Below are 22270 nucleotides of genomic sequence, written 5' to 3' on the forward strand. Positions count from 1 at the left end.
CCAAAATATTTCCAGACACTGCTTTTTAGATGAGTTGGGGTCGTAATTGTCCGCTCAGGCTGGCCGTTCTGTGCGTTATCTTCCATTTTCAAAACAGCGGTGCTACTGTATACCGGGGCTATTATTCGCTTGATTTGGTCATTGATTTGGCCTACTCTACAATATGTTTAGAGCGCCCGCTACTGAATGAGATGGCAAAAAAAAGGCTCTTTAAAACACACATGGCACTTTAAAAACCGGATAGTTTATTTATAGTTCGATTACGGATATTTCACGTCATGTTCGAATGCATATATCGAATAAAAAGTGACCGGGTATCCGTATCTGACCTCTCCCGAAGCATGCAATTGCACCAAGTCTGGCTAGACAGACAGAAGCGCGCAGCCAATGCCAGGTAAGGCAAGGCCCGCCCCCTTAACTAGCTTATAACGCCTGCAAGCACTACTGTTCTCCAGTAAGTATATTCGCTTCTCGTGCGGTAAGCGGGGCAAAGCTGATGGATCTCTCCATTTGATGTTTCAGAGAACTGGGGTTACGACAGTAACCTATTGTTTTCTTTCATCATCTCATGTTCGAGATCCATCTATGGGAGAGACATGGACAGCTCCCCGATTGCCCGAAACACTCACAGTGAGGTTCTGTAAGCCAGAGAAGAATGGTCACCCAAAGGGGCGGTGTCTGACACGTCCCATAATCATGAACCGGCAATCCTGACGCACACACATTACTGCTGTGCACATACAGGACATGAAATTGAAAATAACCCTAGCAATCACACATATATACAAAAATACAGTGGGGAGAACAAGTACAGGTATTTGATACACTGCTGATTTTAAAACAAAAATCCAGAAGTATGATTTTTAAATAATTAATTTGCATTTTATTGCATGACATAAGTATTTGATCACTGACCAACCAGTAAGAATTACGGCTCTCACAGACCTGTTAGTTTTTCTTTAAGAAGCCCTCCTGTTCTCCACTCATTACCTGTGTTAACTGCACCTGTTTGAACTCGTTACCTGTATAAAAGACACCTGTCCACACACTCAATCAAACATACTCCAACCTCTCCACAATGGCCAAGACCAGAGAGCTGTGTAAGGACATCAGGGATAAAATTGTTGATCTGCACAAGGCTGGGATGGGCTACAGGACAATAGGCAAGCAGCTTGGTGAGAAGGCAACAACTGTTGGCGCAATTGTTAGAAAATGGAAGAAGTTCAAGATGACGGTCAATCTCCCTCGGTCTGGGGCACCATGCAAGATCTCACCTCGTGGGGCATCAATGATCATGAGGAAGGTGAGGGATCAGCCCAAAACTACATGGCAGGACCTGGTCAATGACCTGAAGAGAGCTGGGATCACAGTCTCAAAGAAAACCATTAGTAACGCATTATGCCGTCATGGATTAAAATCCTGCAGCTCACGCAAGGTCCCCCTGCTCAAGCCAGCGCATGTCCAGGCCCGTCTGAAGTTTGCCAATGACCATCTGGATGATCCAGAGGAGGAATGGGAGAAGGTCATATGGTCTGATGATACAAAAATAGAGCTTTTTGGTCTAAACTCCACTCGCCGTGTTTGGAGGAAGAAGGATGAGTACAACCCCAAGAACACCATCCCAACCGTGAAGCATGGAGGTGGAAACATCATTATTTGGGGATGCTTTTCTGCAAACGGGACAGGACGACTGCACCGTATTGAGGGGAGGATGGATGGGGCCATGTATCGCGAGATCTTGGCCAACAACCTCCTTCCTTCAGTAAGAGCACTGAAGATGGGTCGTGGCTGGGTCTTCCAGCATGACAACGACCCGAAACACACAGCCAGGGCAACTAAGGACTGGCTTCGTAAGAAGCATCTCAAGGTTCTGGAGTGGCCTAGCCAGTCTCCAGACCTGAACCCAATAGAAAATTTTTGAGGGGAGCTGAAAGTCCGTATTACCCAGCGACAGCCCCGAAACCTGAAGGATCTGGAGAAGGTCTGTATGGAGGAGTGGGCCAAAATCCCTGCTGCAGTGTGTGCAAACCTGGTCAAGAACTACAGGAAACGTATGATCTCTGTAATTGCAAACAAAGGTTTCTGTACCAAATATTAAGTTCTGCTTTTCTGATGTATCAAATACGTATGTCATGCAATAAAATGCTAATTAATTACTTAAAAATCATACAATGTGATTTTCTGGATTATTGTTTTACATTCCGTCACTCACAGTTGAAGTGTACCTATGATAAAAATTACAGACTTCTACATGCTTTGTAAGTGGGAAAACCTGCAAAATCGGCAGTGTATCAAATACTTGTTCTCCCCACTGTATATGTATTTATATTTATACACCCAGAAAGGAATGTAAATGCATGCTGGGTGAAATGAATGAGCATGGCCTGCCGGCCCATTCACCCCCTTGTTCTTATATTTCCAATGGGTAATCGGAAAAGAAAAGGGGGTCGCAGGGAAGGGCATAAGAAGACCCAACCCTTAAAACAGAATGTGCTACCGAGATTCTGGTGGCATCCAGCCGGTAGTAACGCACAAAGGAATGAGGAGAAGCCCAACTGGCAGCAGAGCAGATGTCCTGCAATGGCACTTCTCTAAACAAAACCCAAGAGGCGACTAAGCCCCTCGTGGAATGAGCTCTGATGTCCCCTGGGGGCTGTACTCCCTGTGATTCATATGCCAAAGCTATAGCATCCACAAGCCAATGTGAGAGGCGTTGTTTAGATATGTGACTCCCTCTCTGAGGGGGCGCCCATGAAATAAAGAGCTGGTCGCTCTTCCGGAAAGCAGTGGTCCTGGCCCTATAAGTCTGTAAGGCACGAACAGGACACAGAGCATTCAGCCTCTGATCCTCTGTGGAGGAAAAAGGTGGAGGGTGAAAAGTGGACAGCTCCAACACCTCTGAAGTGAACACAGGGACGCATTTAGGCATGAAAACCAGATTAGGCTTAAGGGAAACCTTATCTCCACTAAGAGAGAATATAGTGCACGAGGAATGAACCAAGAGTGCATTTAGCTCACTGACCCTTTCAGCTGACGCCAAGGCCAAGTGCAAAGCCGTCTTGAAAGACAGCAGCTTCAGGGAAATAATTCCCAGAATCTCAAAAGGACATTGAGACAGAGCCTCCAGCACCATTGAGAGGTCCCATTCAGGAACAGTTCTCCTGATGCCTTTTTCCATGAGGTTTTGAAGGAAACACAAAATATCAGGGACTGATATGATGTGAGACCACGTCCATCACACCACCCTTCAAACACTTGCCACTTACAACCATATAAGGACCGTGAAGAAACGGCCCTGGCATTCTGTATAGTAGCAATCACACACGGCGAAATCCTCAGTGTGCTTAGGTTCGTCCTCTCACGGGCCAAGCCCAGAGAGCCACCCTGTCCGGGTGAGGGTGATGAATCTCCCCGTTCGCTTGGGACAATAGGTCTGTACGGAGGATGAGCCACCACGGCTGGGCATATAACAGAGGGATTATCTCCGCCAACCATGATGCTTTGGGCCACCTGGGTGCTATCAGAATGAGAGACAGGCCCTGCTTTCTCACCCTGGCCAGTGTGGGAATTATCAGGCACAGGGGAGGAAAATCATACAGCAGCAATTTGGGCCATGGGTGTTCGAACGAACCGGCAGCATCAGGCAATGACTGCAGTTCTCAGGGTTCTCCAAAGCCTCTTTCGTGTGCTTAAGGCCCAAGCAGACCACGCAGAACGGGTGAAGGTCCCTCGTGGCAATCAGATCACCACACGTCGGCCGGGCAGGCCCGTGATAGGCTGTTTCCGGAAGAAGCGGCAGATTTAGAGAGCGACATACTGGCAAAACCGGTGAGAAGATGTGTGATCGTGCGGCTCAGAAGCAAACACAGCTAACCTTGGTGGTAAAACAACTGTCACGCCTGGCGAAGGCTGATCTGGTGATTTGTCCTCCTGCAGACACTTAAGGTGAGCAGCGTAAATCCAACCGAACTGTGTAAGTGCAGAGATCGCGAGAAGAGAATGTCAACTGGAGAACAACTGGTGTCACATGATTTTTCATATGATTATCATGACAATGAAATTGTCATAATCTCTATGATATGTAAATAACATAGTATTAGCTTTTTTTTAATTGTAGTGTTTGTCTAGACAAGCATTTCTATTATTAATGCTGAAGAGACCCATATAAAAGCCCCTTGCAGCTTGTTGAACAGAGATGTACTTTATGTTTTTTGCCGGGTTAGTCCAATAGTCAGAGTGATCAGACCTATGAACCTACTGTATGGGGTTCCCGGTTATATATTTTGATGGCCCTAAGGTATTTTTATTTAATAAATAGTATTTTTATTTAATATATATAGTTGGGGACAATCATTTGATTGTATTTAGGCTGCCTCGTCTTTGTATACATTACATTTATTTCTAAATTGGTATATCTGAAATGATCTCTTAATTTGGCAGCAGTCTACTGAGGCCAGTAAGTATAAATATGAAATTAAATTGTTAATGGAAACAGTAAGAAAAATGTAATTGTAAAATTGAAATCAGACCTGGAATTGTTTAATTCCTTATGGTTCCCTGCCCTTATAATGGGAAACTTGTCAGTCCAACTCTTTCATTGTGCTAGTAAGTTTTGCACAGGCAAGCACATAAATGTTCTTCAGAAACTGTTAAAATCAAGTTTCATAGGTAAAGACATTTGTGCCACCCAAAGCTAAAAGCAGTTGAGTTTGTCTTATGTCCTCATGACATTACTGCAGCAGGGAATGCCTGAGCATTCGTCCTCTCTCTGTCGAGCATTAATTGGTGTGCAGTAAGAGAGTTCTGCTGATTAATGTGTGTGCGTCTGTGTGTGTGTGTTTGTACCTGCGTGGCGGTGAATGCTGAAGAGCCTGTGTTATAAAGGTGTCAAATAAACAGTGAGAGAGCTGTCTCCTCTTTGGCACAGGATTAGACGGCTTGTCAGCTTCATTATATTATTGTTTTTTGTTGGCATCGCAGTTCTTATACTCTAAGGGCCAGCTCTCTTCCTTGCTGTCTCTCTTTGTCTCCTTTAGCGTCCCTTAATCTTTTATTCTGTCCCTCTCTCTTTCTCACCTACAGTTTTTTCAGTTTCTCTTCATTTTTCCAAAGCCGTGCCCTGCTGAGTCAGGTCTAGATCACGGCAGCATGCACTGACCATAGAGCCAATTCATCAACCCACTATTTCACTCCCAGCTCAAGGGAGAAAAGAAAGAACAATGAGGGGCTCTTCATCAACACCTACAAGGGCAATAGGAAATAAAGCACAACATGTCAGTCAGCCCTCTTGGAAAAAATTATGCTGTCTGTTCAGGGTCTTCCCGCCTTATAAGTAATATAGGCCAAAGTTCCAGGGGGACCCCTTAAGGAGGTCCATAATGAATAAGCGGCCTATACCTTCCAATTTAATTTAATTGATGTTCGACAAATAAAAAACACATATCATACAGCTGAACAAATGAAAAAGCTCAGGTTGCTGAATATTCGATCCCTTTCTTTAAAAACACTTATTGTTTATGATATGATTACAGATTATAACCTAGATGTGCTGTGTTTGAAAGAAACCTGGCTAAAACCAGATGATTACATTACTTTAAATAAGTCCACCCCCCAAGATTATTGTTATAAACATGATCCTTGTCTGAAAGGCAAAGAGGGAGGGGTTGCTGTAAATTATATATCTTCATATATCTTCAGTATTAGTGAGAAGTCTAGTTCCAAATATAATTCTTTTGAAGTGTTGGTGCTTAATGTAACACTATGTAATGCAAATGATAAATCCCATTTGACATTTGTGCTGGCTACTGTACACAGGACACAGTACAGACATTATCAAAGAATTTGCTGATTTTCAATCAGAGTTACTACTGGCTGCAGATAAAGTCCTAATTGTTGGTGATTTTAATATCCATGTAGATAATGAAAAAGACACATTGGGATTGGAATTTAGAGACATTCTAAACTCTATTGGAGTGAGGCAACACGTGCCGAGACCCACTCATTGTCGTAATCATACTGAGATCTTATATTGTTGCATGAAATCAATATTGATGCCATTGAAATTCTACAGCAGAGCAGTGACATCTCAGATCATTATCTAGTCTAACATTTAACATTATCAATTTATATTAATCAAATCAGTTAAAGGATTGTTAGACTGCATAGGTCAGCCGGAACCGGGGACACTTCCTATAACATCCGATGTGCTTGATACATGAAGAATGGCATCTACGTTAATATTAGTCTCTCTGTTTATCCCGAGGTTTACTGTAGTCAGCCGAATTCAGGCCGTATCCACATCAGATGGTGGACCTGCGCCTAGACACGACCACAACACATCCTTAATTAATAGGATGTGTTGCTAAACACTAAATTAATAACTTTTTTACAACAAATATGATCCATCACTGAACTTACAGTTTTTTCCAACTGCTTACACACTAAATATTTTAATGTCACATGATTTTTGAAACCTCTCAAAGTGCAAAACTACACACTAAATCTCCAAAACCATTAAGCTATTTATCAGCCTTTGACTCAGTTTTCAATTGCATAAAACACTTTTTTTCAAAACACTACACACAATTCTCTACCTAAAACACAAAAATCTAAAAGGAACTAACTTGCTTTACTTTTCCAAACACAACCAATCAAAATGCTACACTTATTCACTAGGTCTCACACACACACACGCGCATGCAAACACTAATTGCTTAACTGATCACTAACCAATCATTGCTTTACTGTAGTATAGGCCTATAAATAGGTCAAAGGTCAGATTACCTTGGATGCCAATAATGGACAGAGACCCCACACACACAATTGTGTTCTTAACTGTATTCTAAAAAATATACTTTTGGTTTACATATGTTTATGGGTTTGTTGCTACTATATACAACAGTAATGTTTGGCCTAATAAATATGGTGTTTACAGTGTACTTGTTACCCCTCTCAGCAGATTACTTTCACAGTAACATTATATTACAATGTAGAAATAAGCCTATGAAAGACCAAAGAGCTTTAGATCTAGAACAACAGTGTTTACATGGTATATCCAAAAATGTACTATTATGAAAGAAGTGTTTACCATTTGATGCAAATGCTTCATTCTGACATGTTTATGGCATTTTGAATGCAGTTACATTTTGAAGGAGATGTGAGGCATTTTGCATTTTGTTTGTGCAGTTTTGTGAATTGTGTGTACAGTTTTGAAAAAAAGGTGACAGTTTTGAAAATGTGTGTAAGCAGTTGGAAAAAACTGCAATTAAGCTGGACTATGACGCTATTTTCTTCTAGATCTGCTGTACAGCCGAAACGAACTTTGTTGCATTATTTTCCTGTTATCATTGGAAAGCTGCTTTGAAACAATCTGTATTGTAAAAAGCGCTATATAAATAAAGGTGACTATTATTATGTAATTATTTTGAAAATGTAATCATTTAGTACACTATTTTTTTCTATCCTTTTCTGCCGAACCCCCTAGTTCTCCCTTGCAGCCGTCTGGGGGTCCCTGAACTCCCTGGACAGTATTAAAACCCCTGCTCTAATTAAACGTGATACGCATGGACCTCAACATTTAACACGCCTACAAGAAGACATTTAATTAAAAGATGAGGTCTGATTAATAACCACATGAAAATAATTGAAACTGACAACAAATGCAACAACAGCAGTATAAATAAAAGCAAGAGTAATCAGTTTAATTTATTCATGCTGTGCATTGCTTTGATCTCAAGTACTGCATCACAGTGTTATTATCCTCTCATTACACACCTTTCTCAAAAATTCTCAGAAACAAAAATACATGAAAAGGTTTTCTTTGTGTTTGAGACTTTGGTGTGTTAATTGTTTCATGTTTAAAGCACTGAAATTGGGGGACTGAAAGACAGGAGACCCTTATCGATGTTAAGTGTTTTAAGGGGTCTGAGGTAAATATGCTGTCAGCTGTGCAGGAGAATCAATAATTAACTTTAAAGTTTCCAGTGATTGCGATTCCTGTTTACCTAATGTACATTTTTGTGCCTGTGGTGCATTAAAAAGTTCAGGACAAATACAAAAAAAAGTAAAGAAAAAGAAAAAAAGAACAAATGAAACATTGACTGACCATCTTTGCACAGCAATGCAGCACTGACTTTTTAATCGCATGAATAGCATATACGTAAATACATGTCAATAAATGATAAATAATGTAAATGCCCATTATAACATATAAATGTGCTGCACAATCTGCCTTGAATTATTATGGACCTTGTTAAAAAAAAAATACACAGCACAACATTTGATAGATTTTCCCAATTGTTGTTCAGAAACAAACATCATATTAAAAATTTGATGTCAGTAACTATACTGTAGGTGCATTCACGGCATGGCAGAATTACCGTAATTACGAGATTCCGACTTGTAAAAAGTGTTTACATCCTCGTAGAATACACAACAATTTTTTGAGAGCTCCGACTTGTGACCATGTGACTGCTGCATATACATTTTGCCGTTGATAGTGTTGCCATAGAAATGCATAATTCCGCGTCCGACTTTGTTCTGAAAAAACTACTTAACATTCCACGTTTTCTTGCTGACTTACAGGAAATATCAGTCATCTGCCATTACACCTAAATTCTTCATATTTATTCTCTTTTTACATCCAGATAAACCAAGTATGCACACACCTGAAGCCTTGGTGAGAAGTCATGTTGTGTATAATGCAAAGGTACAGTTTGAGACATATTTCTTATTTGTTCCTGTGGTTCTCTCTGCTTCTTCTATATGTACTGTACTACACAATAGGGGGTGGGAGCAGCCCTACGCTGCAAATGCACACTGTACACCGTGTCTTTGAGATGAAAGATGAGCCTGCTCTACTGAAGCTGTTGGCATGATGGATGTAGTGATGTTTAAATTTGTACTAAAGTGTGTGTGTGTGTGTGTGTGTGTGTGTGTGTACTCCCTTTATGTGACCGTCACCTTCATCATAGTTTTCATCAAGTACAGGATGCTACACACACATACTGTATGCTTATCAACCTAGTCACCATTACAAGTGTTAATATATTACTTAAATCAACTGACATTGTGTATATACTGTGTGTTTATGTAGTTCTTGGGAATCACAGATGTGGATCAGCCAAAAGGGACAGACATGGTCCGTGTGGCTGTCAGGAAGCTGAAGGTATGTGTCCACAGCACTCCACCATTCTGTGCATTTATAGGCCATAAAATGTGTTCACAGTTCTTCATGCCTGTTTATGGGGCAGAAACGGCTGTAATAATTATATGTAAACATATAGATAGAGATTTTAAAAGGGTAAATTTACGTCCAACGTTCATATAACAGACTCAAGCCTCATTTTAATGTTATGTGAGTTCCAGTTAACACAAGGCAAAAGCTACTATACATACATATATATATATATATATATATATATATATATGTTTGTGAATGTAAAAGGTCTGCAAAGTTTCAAAGATCAAAGTGCACGACAAATGGAGTTATTGTCTCCCAAAAGAAAGAACTGATTCTGAACTAGGTTTCAGACACTGAGAAAAGGGATGCTGCTGCACATTAGAATCCTAAATTACACTAAATAGTTTAGAGTTGGTGTGCTATATTTTTCTAGGTGATTTGCTTATGATTTTCCCCTGATGAATGATGAAATTGGTAATCCCATGAACTTACATTAGGGTGTGTTTATATGACAAAGTTTTTCCTTTGCGTTTTTCGCATACAGACAACAGCATTGTCAAAATTATTCCTGTTCCCTGTTGACTAAAAACGTTGTATTCTGCTGCCTGGCCAGTAGTTGGCGATGTGACTTTGTAAAGAAACACTCTGCACCTATAGGCTGAACACGTAATATACACGCTCATGACATCACAGTTTTCACAAATTTACGTTTTTGTTGTTTACATGGAGACAATAACGGTATTGTTTTCAACAGCCTGCGTTTTCCGGCCCCCAAAACGCTGTTGTCGTGTAAATGAGTGGAAAAACATTTACAAGTTTTCCGTTTTTAGTGGAGCCATATTCAGGGACAAGAATATCATAGAGACTTGTAGTAGGTGGGTTCCTTCAGCTGATGAACTACCAAACAATGCAAACAAGGCAACCACTACCCAACACCCTACCATATATGTGTGTTGCATTGGCAAACACCACTCACTTTTTCTTTAGAAAACGTAAAAATCTTTTTGATACATCTTACTGCTTTGTTGTTGTTTAAAAATAGAACTGAAATAGAACCTGGTGGGATTTTTAGGGTGACAGATTAAGGGCATGGTAATGATATCCTTTTCCTGGGCGATATTTCTTTTGCCCAATTTATGTCCAGTTTTGGACTATTGCTCTAGAGACGCGTTTGAGCACCTCATTTCACCTTATGCTCTACTACTCTCCAGCAGCCTTTAAAAATGGTGAACACCTTCCGGCTCGGTCTGCTTTTCCCTTGATAGTATGTACTTCCGCTGCATGTCCTGAATCACTTTTGCTTCCTCAGTTTCAAAGGCACATCAAGAAGTCAGAGGGGCAGAAAACTCCTAAAGTGGAGCTTCAGATCTCTATATATGGTGTGAAGATATTGGACCCTAAAACTAAGGTGGGGATTTTTTTCAAATATAAAATCGTCTTGTGTTCAGTCACAGGAAGTGCTGAATAAAGATAAAACCACTTGAAGTGATTTCATGCATGGCAACCCTAATTTAGACTTGAACAATCTCCGCAATTTATTCAGCACTACCCCACTGCCATCCTCACACCTGCTCTGACAGAACAATGAAATGCAATTTAACTGAAAATGTTATGTGCCATCTTATCTTTCAGACATTTACTGTTTAATGTCATACCAATTAAGTTTTGTTAGCACAACTGATAGAATTATCTCATTCCAGTACTAAAAGAATGTAACTAATTCAGCAACTAAAGTAACCAATTAGCACTTGATAAATGCAATAAGATGTGTTTGCTCAAAACAAAATAGCTGTAATAGCTCTGTCAGGATCTGAAAAGAGAGCCAATGTTTGTGAACGGTAGTTTTTAGAACAATCATAAATGGATGTTTCTCCCATTTTAGCCATTGTTTAGAATAACAAAAATTCTAAAAAAGTATTATGAATTATAAGAGTTTATACTATTTTATATTATTTTAGTGATTACACATGTTCTTTCAAATGACATTACTACATGAACATCTAGGCTCAAATAATTAAAACAACTAAAATATTGTACAAATATTTTATATTGTAAATTAAGTATATTGTATTGTATTTTAAACATTCTGGGAAATCAACAGAATGTTCTATGTTACATTTGTAACTGGTTAAGATTAAGAATACAAAACAAAGACCAAAATGCCTATTTTCCATTTCTAAAGAGAAGGTGGCAGGTTGTTAGAAGCAGAATCTTCTCACATGAGAAATAGTTTCTGTTGTCATGTGTACCGTGAGATATTTTGCTAGATATTTGCAGCATCTACGCAACCACGGGAAAACACAGCAATAACCAAGGGCGATCGCTTCTGGGCATCGGAATCGCTTCAGGGCTTTAAATTCTCAATGGGGATTTTGCAAGTGAATTTGCAATCGCGTTTGAAATTTTATTGCAATATCCCTTCTTAGACTTTATTGAGTTTGTTATGCTTTAGCGCTTGTCAGTCTGGATGAGAGAGAACATACAGAGAGGATGTATGAGTCACATCAGCTGTGAAACCACCATTGTTCCATGTATCAATCATCATTTACATTTACAGTTAATTTACCTCATTTACAATTAAACTTTGCCCTTTCACATGCACACTGCTTTTGTCCATGTCAAAGTTTCTGTCATTGGATGTTGATTTTGGGACACTTTACTTAAATTGATGTGATTTCTGGATATTTAAAATAAAGCATTTATTCATTATAAATGCTGTATAAAGCATTTTATACAGTAAAATGTTTTGGGGAAATAAAGTACTTGATAAAGTAAGTATTTATGTAGTATAAAGTACTAAATAAAACTTGATCAAGATAGCCTTCATCACAAACTTGATCCTCATGAAATCTAATTTACAGAAAGGGGATCACACTTATATTCAAGTAAACATATATTATGTAAACCCTATAATGCTCAAAATAATTAATTGTTTGAGTAAGATCAATGTAAATTAAACAAATTAGTTCAATCAAATTAACTTTATTGAAGTATATAGAACTTTCTTTTTCTTTTGAGTTCACAATTGTTTTGAGGTTTATGTAATTATTTTCATTTAGACAAACTTAAGTTTAACTGGAACTGGGCTGAGATTTCCAAGCATGCTTTGCCATGACACTCGAAGGAGAGAGTAGTTGCTATGCTATACTAATGCTATCAAAGCATTGTGTTTCCAATTAGCAAGTTAGCATTTACTGAATTTCTGAAGTTTCCACTACTAAAAATATTTAAGTTATTATATGATCATTTTAAGTTAGCTTGCTCAATTTCAAGCTAAGAGCAATTAAAATATGCAAGTATACAAAATAAAAATTTGCCAGTTCTGTTTACTTAAACTTTGAATTTCTTAAATTAAAAAAATTGATGTAACTGATTGCCTCAAAAAAAATGTACAACTTTTTCGGGTTTACAGTGTCAATACTGTAATCAGTTAATATAGTCATATACGCATATGATATTAACTGATGGATGGTGCTGAGGGATATAGGACATTATCCTCATCAGTTTTTGAAACAGCTCTCAGCAGGAATGTATCCATTTCGAGGAAGTATCTCCAGTTGTTGAGCAGAGTTTTCATTATGTTCATGTGCGTAAAATGAATGCGGATCTGGAGCTGGAATATGTTATTTTGAATGCTTTGATGAGAGCTCGTTGAGGCTGTTATCAGTGGCTGTAGGCAACAACAACATAATGTTCTTCAGCATAGACAAATGCTCCAGTTTATCGCTTTTCATTCCAGTGAAATCACAAAAGAAAATGCAAACAAATGATGTGTGCCTGCTTTTATACGCAGAGAAGCATCTGCAATTTTGCTTAATATGTTATATTGCAGATTAAATGAATGGTTCAGCAAGAACTATGTCTCTGTGTAATGAGTTAATAAAAATTCTCCCTCCCCCGTTCACACCATTTTTTTTTTTTTAACTAAGTGACACCCATGAGTACGGTTGCCAAAATAAATAAGCACTTCTCATGCATGTGAAATAGGCTTATGTCAAAAATGTTATCAATTTGTTCTCTCGTCGGTTAATTTCTGGAAAAAAAGGTAATAAACTTAATTGTTGAAACATAAACGAGAACACATGAAAGAGCCCAAGCCATGAAAGAGCCTTAAAAATTTAAACCCATGAGCAAAAAAAAAAAAATGCTCCTCTGGGCTGTTTTCGATTTGTTGCTTTTTGCTTCCAAATAGGTCAGTCATTCCAGTGAGCCTTTCATCTCAGTTCAACTGTCCTTCTTGTTCCAGGAGATGCAGCATAACTGCCAACTTCACAGAATGTCCTTCTGTGCAGATGACAAAACAGATAAAAGAATCTTCACCTTTATCTGTACAGAACCCGAGACGAAGAAACACCTGTGTTACGTGTTTGACAGTGAAAAATGTGTGAGTAAATAAGCTTGTGATACCTAACAAATGTTACATACAGTAGAAACCTGGTTTGTTTATTGATTGCAATGTGTGCAAATCTTGCCCAGGCGGAGGAGATCACTCTTGCTATCGGACAAGCCTTTGATCTCGCCTACAAAAAGTTCCTTGAGTCTGGTGGAAAAGATGTAGAGACGAGGAAACAGATTGGAAACCTTCAGAAACGAGTAAGATTATGTTCATGGATTACTGCACACACACACACGTTCAAGATGCAGATATGTGCCCAGAATTCTCGCACAAACCACTCATAGCAGGATGATTCTTGGGTACTTCTGGCCCTGTGGAATATATGCAACTCTTTTAACCCACACTAAAGACACCTTTCACTCATTTATTTTGTAAAAGATGTTTTACAAAATCTCGACCCAACATCTCGATTTTATATTGTGTTTAAGAATTTTCTGTGATGGAAAGTATGGTGGTGAAAATTACATTTAAATTTTTTTTAAATAAAACGGCTGACTCTTTTGTCTTAGTTACTTTTATTTTATCCTAAATACACAAAATTAAAACTTTTGCATAATTAAATTATAGTTTGACCAGAAATGACACAATAAAAATATACTTGATCTTTATCTTGATTTAGTTTGTTTCTTCAGACATTGTTTAAATCAGCTTGGTTTTAAATTCCCGATAATTGTATCCCTTAAAACTTATCTTTGATCCCCAAAATGCCATATTTAAATGTTTTTTCCTTGGAAAAAATGTATTCCTGCCTTTGAATAGCTTGAATGTAACTCTACACCCTTGCCTCATTTAGTATAAGAGGCTCTATGAATATGCAAATTTGCCCCGCCTCCACTCACTCACACCAGCTCAGAGATCCACTTGTTTACGTGATTGGTTACAAGGTAGTTTGTGACGTCAAAAAAACTGCAATATCTTTTTTTCACTGTAATTTTAAAAGAAAATACTCAGTAATGGCGTTGACTTATGAATTTGCACACTTAAAGCATATTGAAAACACCACATATAAACTTTATTTTTACCAAAGGGGGACTTCACTTTACAAATGTTTTATTACAGATTTTAAAGTTTAAGATTGAAGTTTAAGAAAGTCTAGGACAAGGGTAAAACAATAGAATATCCATCTTATTTTATGGATGCATGCGCAGCCATTTGTAAATTGTAAATTGAACGTGTCTAATCCTCTTCCAGTTTTTTTGAGCTTGTTATGCTGCTTGATATTGTAAACTGGTATTTCTTACCTTAATATTTTAATGTATTGTCATAATTATGAACACTGGTTTGTAGCCTGAATAGTTTTGCCATTTACTGGTCATTGTTCTAGTTTTTTACCTTTTGCGTTGCAAAATAAAGTAGATCCATAAAAGTCATATGGAAAGTGGCAAAAGTAAATGATGAAAGCATGATAAAAAGTTTCCAAGATTTTGTTCATGTTGTCTTTGAGTTAAAAGTTGTAAGTTATTATAAAAATCAACCCCTGAGACATAAAAGGGCTCGCAGTTAAAGAAACACCCATCAATTTGAGAGTTGATTCTTAGGAAATCAACAATGTCAACAAACAGCAACATAGATGAAGGCTTGCGGTTATTTTGCCCTGATTTGCGCAGAACAGGGAAAAAATTAATAAATAGTGGAAAATGTGGATGTGACAGTGCTTGGGGAGATAAGGGGAGACAACTTTCTGTAGACTGGTGCACACAAGGGTTTGGAAAGGGGGGTGGGTCTGATATTTGGGTTGTTGTCAATAAACAGGTTTCCTTTAAAAAGTTTAATTCTGGCGTACTACAAACTTGCCATTTTGAATCTGTGAATCCACACGGCTTGCCATTTTGAATACTGTAACCTGTTTATATAGGTACCGAAATATAAAAAGCAGAGCTCACATGTGCAACGGGCACGTGTCAACAATTCTATCTTTTTTAGGATAAATATCTGAGACAAAATTGATCAACTTAAATGAAACATGTTTGTTCAACAACTGTCTTGCTGACTGCTGACTGCTTCGCTTATTTTGATTCCAGTGTAAATACTGCATTACAACATCTGTAAAAATGCTCCTTTTTCATAATATACTGTATGCTGCTTATATGCAGCTTTCTTTGAAGTGTAAATGCGACTAAAGATAGACAAATCTAACCAGAATAATCCTGCGAGCAGGCTGTGGGTTGTCCCGAATGCCAAAGACTTATGTAAAATGTTTGCACGTGATTGACGAATGAAAATGTGAATCTTTTTATTCAGTATGTGCTTATGTTAATTGAAGATTCAGGATTTGGAGATGGAGAACTCAAAACTGAAGAAGAAGCTTAAAGAGCTGGAGGATCAGCTGATGGATCCTCGCTGCTCACCAGTACGTTCAGTAGGGAATGAGTCTTGCTTATCATTCCAGTCGGATGCTGCTCCAATCTCAATGATTCTGCTCTCTTTTAGTTCCTCAAAATGTGTTTGTTTTTCTCTCCTATCTACCCACGCCACATGTTTTCCCCTTTTCTCTATTCCAATCTATCTTTCGCTCTCTCTCTCTCTCCCCAACCCCCAGTGCCCTTTTTCAGCACCTGCATGTTAATGTCTCTAATGAGCCGTACATTTTGCAGAGGCCGTCTGCCTTGTCCTGGTGTGGTGATGTCACGTCACTGTCCAGCCTAGAGATCTCCTCTGTCACTCTAACGCCTGTCAGCTCACCCGATTCCAGCCAATCAGCAAGCTTGCTCACCCCTCCTCCTGCTAAGCCCACCCAATTACAGTCCACAAGTGGTTACATCGTGCCACGACCTCGTGTAAATGTCTCGTACACAAAAATAACACATCACTTTGCATGCGATTCACTTACTATACAATCTTACACTCTTTAATTTGAATCTTTAATTCATAAAGGGATAGTCCACCCAAAAATGAAAAATCTATAATTTACTCTCACGTGGTTCCAAACCTGAAGGGCTTTTTTTCTTTGATGATAGACAGATTGGGTTATTTTTCAGAATGTCCAGGCTGCTCTTTTCCATATAATGACAGTGAATCATATGGACAGTCCATATGATTCATGCAATGTAGCAATGGATGAACTATTTCTTTAATGCAGTGGTTCTCAATTTTTGGGGGGTGACACTCTCCTCCTAAAGTAAAAACCTCTACACCACCCCCCTCTTTATCAAATGTTAAAGCTACACTGTGTGATTTTTTTTTTTAAGCTGATTCTTAGCAAAAATCACTTTGTTCTTTCAAAATTATATGTGCTCATTCATGTGTAATTACTTCCACCAACTAATCAAGTATTCTCGTAAGCTACACTGCCATTCAGAATACGAGTCGCTCGAATGGCGGCAGCACTGTTGCGCCACCATTTTGAAGATACATTAGCCAAAGAGGGACATACCTGGAAATTCAAGCTTCGCCTTTCACGCTTTTACTCTCAGCGGCACCGTGACGAATGCGAGGGGGAGATTACTCGCGACTGCCGGCATATTTGAAATAATACGGCCACCGTAGGAGTTAAAACGCCCTCGGAAAGTGAGGGGCTAGAAAGAAAGTAATATACAGTTGGTAGTCATATACAATTTCACCGCTAGATGGGAGTAATTCCTACACAGTGTAGCTTTAAATAATAAGAAGAATTAAAAGTTTTGTGTAATGTTTTTGTGGGAAAAAAACTTGGTTTAGTAATATTTGGTATAGTAGGTCAGGGGTGTCCAAACTTGGTCCTGGAGGGCCACTGTCCTGCAGAGTTTAGCTCCAACTTGCCTCAACACACCTGTCTGGAAGTTTCTAGTATGCCTACTAAGACCTTGATTAGCTGATACCCCTTCAAAATCGGTCTTTTAACGTTGTGTCATCGATGACGCTATGGGAAAACACCTTTCACCTAGAATACTGAAGCCTGATTGGCATAATTACATTGAATCGCAATGTCCAATGGCATTCAAATGTGCAAATCAGGGGCGGGAACGTGCCGTAATGCTGTGCTGGGCGCCAAGACTGTGACATCTGTCATAATTTCCTCATTGCCAAAAAGTGGATTTAAGTCTACGAGACTTAAATTTTTGTGCGTTACCGTGAACAAACATGCCCTTGAAGCCTTCTGTCTGTGTGGGACTTATTGAACTTCCAGATGAGCATGAGATGTGTGTTTTTTGCCTGGGCCGTGCCCACACAGAAGCCACCATCTAACGATCTAAGCACATGGTCTAAAGCGCACGGCGCAAGTGCAATTAGGGCGTGTTCGAATGCTCTAGCGCGCCCGGTGCATGGTCTAAATGGGTGTGTTTTGGGCTTTATGTGCAATATACCAATCAGAGTCTCATCTCCCATTCCCTTAAAAAGCCAGTTGCACTTGCACCATGGCGGATTGCTATTTACATGGTGGAATTTGCTTCTCCAGAGAGAAAACGGATCTGCTCGTGTGCGAGGTTAAAGTGCACAAGCAGACCATTTATGGAACAAGCCGGATTCCACCATATCTTTATGTACACAATAATAATCTTTTACATTGTAATTCTTTTTTATATATATTTGGCATGTTTGTGTGCTGCTGCGTGTCCCTGTGTGTGTAATAAGCAGAAAGTACGTGTGTTGTGCACCCACCTATAGACGCATATTACAAATGTGCCCTTTAAATAACAAAAAAAAAATACTGTGCCATTGACTATAGACCAGGTTTTTGTTGGTCAATGGCGCGGTCTATTTCTGTTCCCTCAAAATAGCAACGCGCCAACAATGCGCCTGGAGACACATCATTTTCAGACCAGCACGCCCAGGGGCAAATGTGGCGCAGGACGTGAAAATGTGATAACTGCGTCGGGCAGAAACTAGCAAAAAAAACACTTGCGTCACGCTGCATTGCGCCGGATGTATGATAGGGCCCAAAGTCTCAGCTTTTAAATTGTAATTTTTAAGAAATTCAGACAATAAATACAGTTTTGGTGCTCTCTGTAGCGCCTCAGTTCAAGCGGCACGTGAACCAATAATCTTTTCCTAGTAGCTACAGCGCAAAATAAATGAACATCAGAAGGTATGTTGTTGTTTCAATCACAGAAAGACCTTAATATACACAATTTTTCAAGTTAATCTTCTAACTCTAAGTCAATCAAACTCCCGGCGAAGGGTGAATTTGTTTACATAACCACAGTGAATGCCATACACAGAAGAAACTCGCACAAACCTCATTTATTGTCGCGTCTGCCATCAATGTGGTAAATTTGAATGCTGAAAGATTTTAAAGGGAAGTCTCCCCACCTTTTGAGAACCACTGCTTTCTTTTTTCTTGCAAATAAATAAATAAGAACTTAATACCTAAATAAAAAAGGAACACATAGTGATAAAATGTATACACAGAATTTACAGTTAAATGCTTATCACACAAATGAAGTCAGATCTTACATTTGGGCTGGTTCTGACGCCTTTATAATGATATGTTTGTTGTCAATGTTATTAGGCTGGAAGCATACAAGCTAGAGCGCCCTCCACCGACGTATTTGATATGGTTCCATTCACCCCTGAGTCTCCAATAACAAGACGGTTGAATTGTAACGGCATCTCATCTCCGAACCTGCTTCCAAAAGACAGAGGTGGGGGGCTTCTTATTTGTGCTGTCTCACTTACTGTAGATGAATGTCACATTTTCAAAAAACCGAAGGCAAAATCCATAATTGCTAATGTCTTGTGCTTCTCCATAAAGTGGAAAACAAATGGAGCCAGAGTGTATAGATGTTGTATGAAGACATTTATTAGTAAATGGTTGTGAATTTCGCTTTCAGTTCCAATGCACTGACAGTTATTTACTTTGTCTGGTTGTGCTGTAGATATAGACCTGTTTGGAGCAGAACCATTTGACCCGTTCATTTGTGGACCTACTGTCTTCACCCCAGACATCCAGTCCAAACTGGATGAGATGCAGGTAAGCACATTTATTTAGTTTTTAATCTTTCATTTACATATTCAACAATATTACAATTCTGATCAGTATGATGATTATTTTCATGTCATATTTAAAAATATATATTGCTGGATAATCAATGTGATACCAATAAATTATGCATGTTTTTTTTCTGTAAAAGCTATTTTATTTTTATAATATCATGCATCTACTAAATATTGTAGAATTCAAGTACAATTCTCTATAACTCTACAACAGCACTACTTGTTTATGTATCATACAGTTTTAATTTGGTCTCTGACGCAATGTGCAATATCTCCAAATTGAAATGCTATAAAAAAAGGTGTGAATCATTTTGATCATGTTGCTCATATGTTAGATATGGGAAAGAGAAATGTCAATAATGTTTCATAAACAAAAACAGTAGAAGCAGCTAACATGATTTTCACATCGTATTAAAAGATCAAAGCATATGAGGAGTGTTTGGCAGCATTCACCCCACTGTACTATAGACCGTTTTTAATTCCCAATAATCCATAGGATTATGGAAGTTTCCATTTCTGAGGACATCCCACCTGTTATGAGATTATTAGACCCTATCGTTTGCACTCCCGTGTCTGTAAATCCTGTAATCCTGAATAATTCAATAATATTCATCTCTCTTTTCACCCTTAATGCCACCCTCAACCTCTCAGCGGCAGAGATGGTTTGTACACTTTCATTTGTGATTCACCTCACAGTGTATCCTCTAGTATTTTGATATGGTTTTACAAGATTTACAAGCATGACTTTTGCTGTATCTATGTATGGTGTTTTGCTGTGTCTAAATGGTGTTGTATCTCTTAACGGGTTAGTTCACCCAAAAATCAATATTCTGTCATTAATTACTCACCCTCATGTCATTCCAAACTTGTAAGATTTGTACTCATCTTCAGAACACAAATGAAGATCTGAGATCTTTCTGTCCCTCCGTTGACAGCTACGCAACTACCACTTTGATGCTTCAAAACGTTTATAAAGAGATCATAAAACTAATCCATATGAATTGAGCGGTTTAGTCCAAATTTTTTGAAGAGACACGATCACTGTAAATGATGAACAGATTGAATTTAGGCTTTTATTTACATTTAAACATTCATCAACACATTAGTTATTGTAAATGGAAGCTAAAGCATGTTCGCTTGACGTGCAAGAACCAATAAGGTTCAATATCGCGTGTATAGCAGATTCAGTTGAGCTTCTAGCGGTTTATGTTCGCTGATCAATGTTTATATGTGAATAAAAGCCTAAACTCAATCTGTTCATCATATAAAGCGATCGTGTCTCTTCAGAAAATTTGACTGTGGATTAGTTTTACGATCTCTTTAATTAACTTTTTGAAACGTCAAAGTGGTAGACCTTCAATGGAGGGACAGAAAGCTCTCAGATTTCATCAAAAATATCTTCATTTGAGTTCCAAAGATGAACGAAACGGGTTTGGAACGACTAATGACAGAATTGTCATTTTCAGGTGAACTAACCCTTTAATATGTTAGACCAACATGGAATCTGCTGAATGTTTTCTTTCCCAAATTCCTGGATCTATTTTGTGAGTGTGGTGAAATTGTGCAGAATTGGATTTATGGTCAAATATAGTAAAATTGAGCTGGGGTGACCTTCGTCAATGACAGGCGTTTAGTTCAGTTGTGGATTCTTTGTGGTGCTGGTTATTGTTTTTTCAGACTAAATGAAAATTTAGTTTACACACACATAAGCAGTGCCATGCAGCTGGATGTAGAGCTTCAGCCCTAAGCTTATAATGTGTAACATGAAGAAAAATCATTGCAAATGTGCACTGATAGAGACTCATTCCTATTGGCTGCATGTATTGAGGCTGCATTCATGAAAGTCAACATTTCACAACCACAGATGCAGAAGAACGGCTTTCTTAGGCTGTTGAGTGGAAACAAAATAAAGAATTAACACTTCAGTGCTGCTTACTGTATGTGCGCAATGTGAAGCCGGTTTTAGGTTAAAATTTTAAAGTGATGATGTTTTGTTTGTTATAATGTTTTTATTGTGCTCACAGTTTAGTTCATATTTCACATGTGTTGTTTTGGCAGGAGGGGTTCCAAATGGGACTGACTCTAGAGGGGACGGTGTTTTCCCTGGATCAGGTGGACAGCCGATGCTGATTTTGGAAAGACATTTTTATATACGCTGTGATTCTTGACCACAAAACCCTAAAAAAAATCACATATTTAATATTTGTATTTTGAATTGAGTTTGAAAGAAATGTAGCAGGAGCCTCAAAAGGTCTGTAGAGGTCATTTCTATTTTTATATAATAAAATCAACATTTAAGATTGATGATTTGTGTATTTTAACTTCTTAATCTTGAAACAGAAATTGTTAAAAGAGAGATGGACACAAAATGTGCTCTAGCTCTTTCTAGAATTTTTCTAGAGTTTGGACCAAATTTAAATGGCGTTTTGAAATACAAAGATGCATTCATTCACGGCCAAGTTGTGTTTAGAATCCTTGCCGAATTATAATAATTTGTGGTTGCAGTTGTTGCTGAGGAGGTTGCTCATGTTGTAATGGTGCAAAGACTAAAAGGTGATATTAAAATATCTAAACTATTAATATATGAAACATCATCAGGGTTTTAGATTTATCAAAAACTGGCTTTTATATGTTCAGTAAAATCATTGTTGAGGTCCTCCATTTATATTTTCAGATGTTCCAATCCTTTTCTCTTTCATTGATGCCTGTTTTAATATTTGTTTAATGCTTATCACTTGCTCTTTAATGGTGAATAAATGAAAACTGATAGCACACCATAT

The 22270-nt window shown here is 38.4% G+C and overlaps 1 protein-coding gene across 5 annotated transcripts in view; it reads left to right on the forward strand.

The window, feature by feature from the left end:
- gulp1b (GULP PTB domain containing engulfment adaptor 1b) overlaps nt 1–22268 on the forward strand; it is a 108895-nt gene extending 86627 nt beyond the window's left edge. For 2 of the 5 annotated variants that reach the window (XM_079627636.1, XM_079627635.1), the window contains exons 3-12: nt 8646–8707; nt 9095–9166; nt 10491–10589; nt 13428–13565; nt 13658–13774; nt 15841–15927; nt 16172–16354; nt 19006–19138; nt 19373–19467; nt 21549–22268. In XM_079627636.1, the coding sequence (XP_079483762.1) occupies nt 8646–8707; nt 9095–9166; nt 10491–10589; nt 13428–13565; nt 13658–13774; nt 15841–15927; nt 16172–16354; nt 19006–19138; nt 19373–19467; nt 21549–21620 (1058 nt within the window). In that variant the 3' untranslated portion in view covers nt 21621–22268. Of the gene's footprint in view, nt 1–7500; nt 7616–8645; nt 8708–9094; nt 9167–10490; nt 10590–13427; nt 13566–13657; nt 13775–15840; nt 15928–16171; nt 16355–19005; nt 19139–19372; nt 19468–21548 lie in introns of those variants that run through there. The other 3 variants (XM_079627637.1, XM_079627638.1, XM_079627639.1) reach the window with 3 other exon arrangements.
- Nucleotides 22269–22270: the final 2 nt, after the last annotated feature.

Source organism: Phoxinus phoxinus, assembly GCF_949152265.1.
Source record: "Phoxinus phoxinus genome assembly, chromosome: 11".
NCBI classification, from domain to species: Eukaryota; Metazoa; Chordata; class Actinopteri; order Cypriniformes; family Leuciscidae; genus Phoxinus; species Phoxinus phoxinus.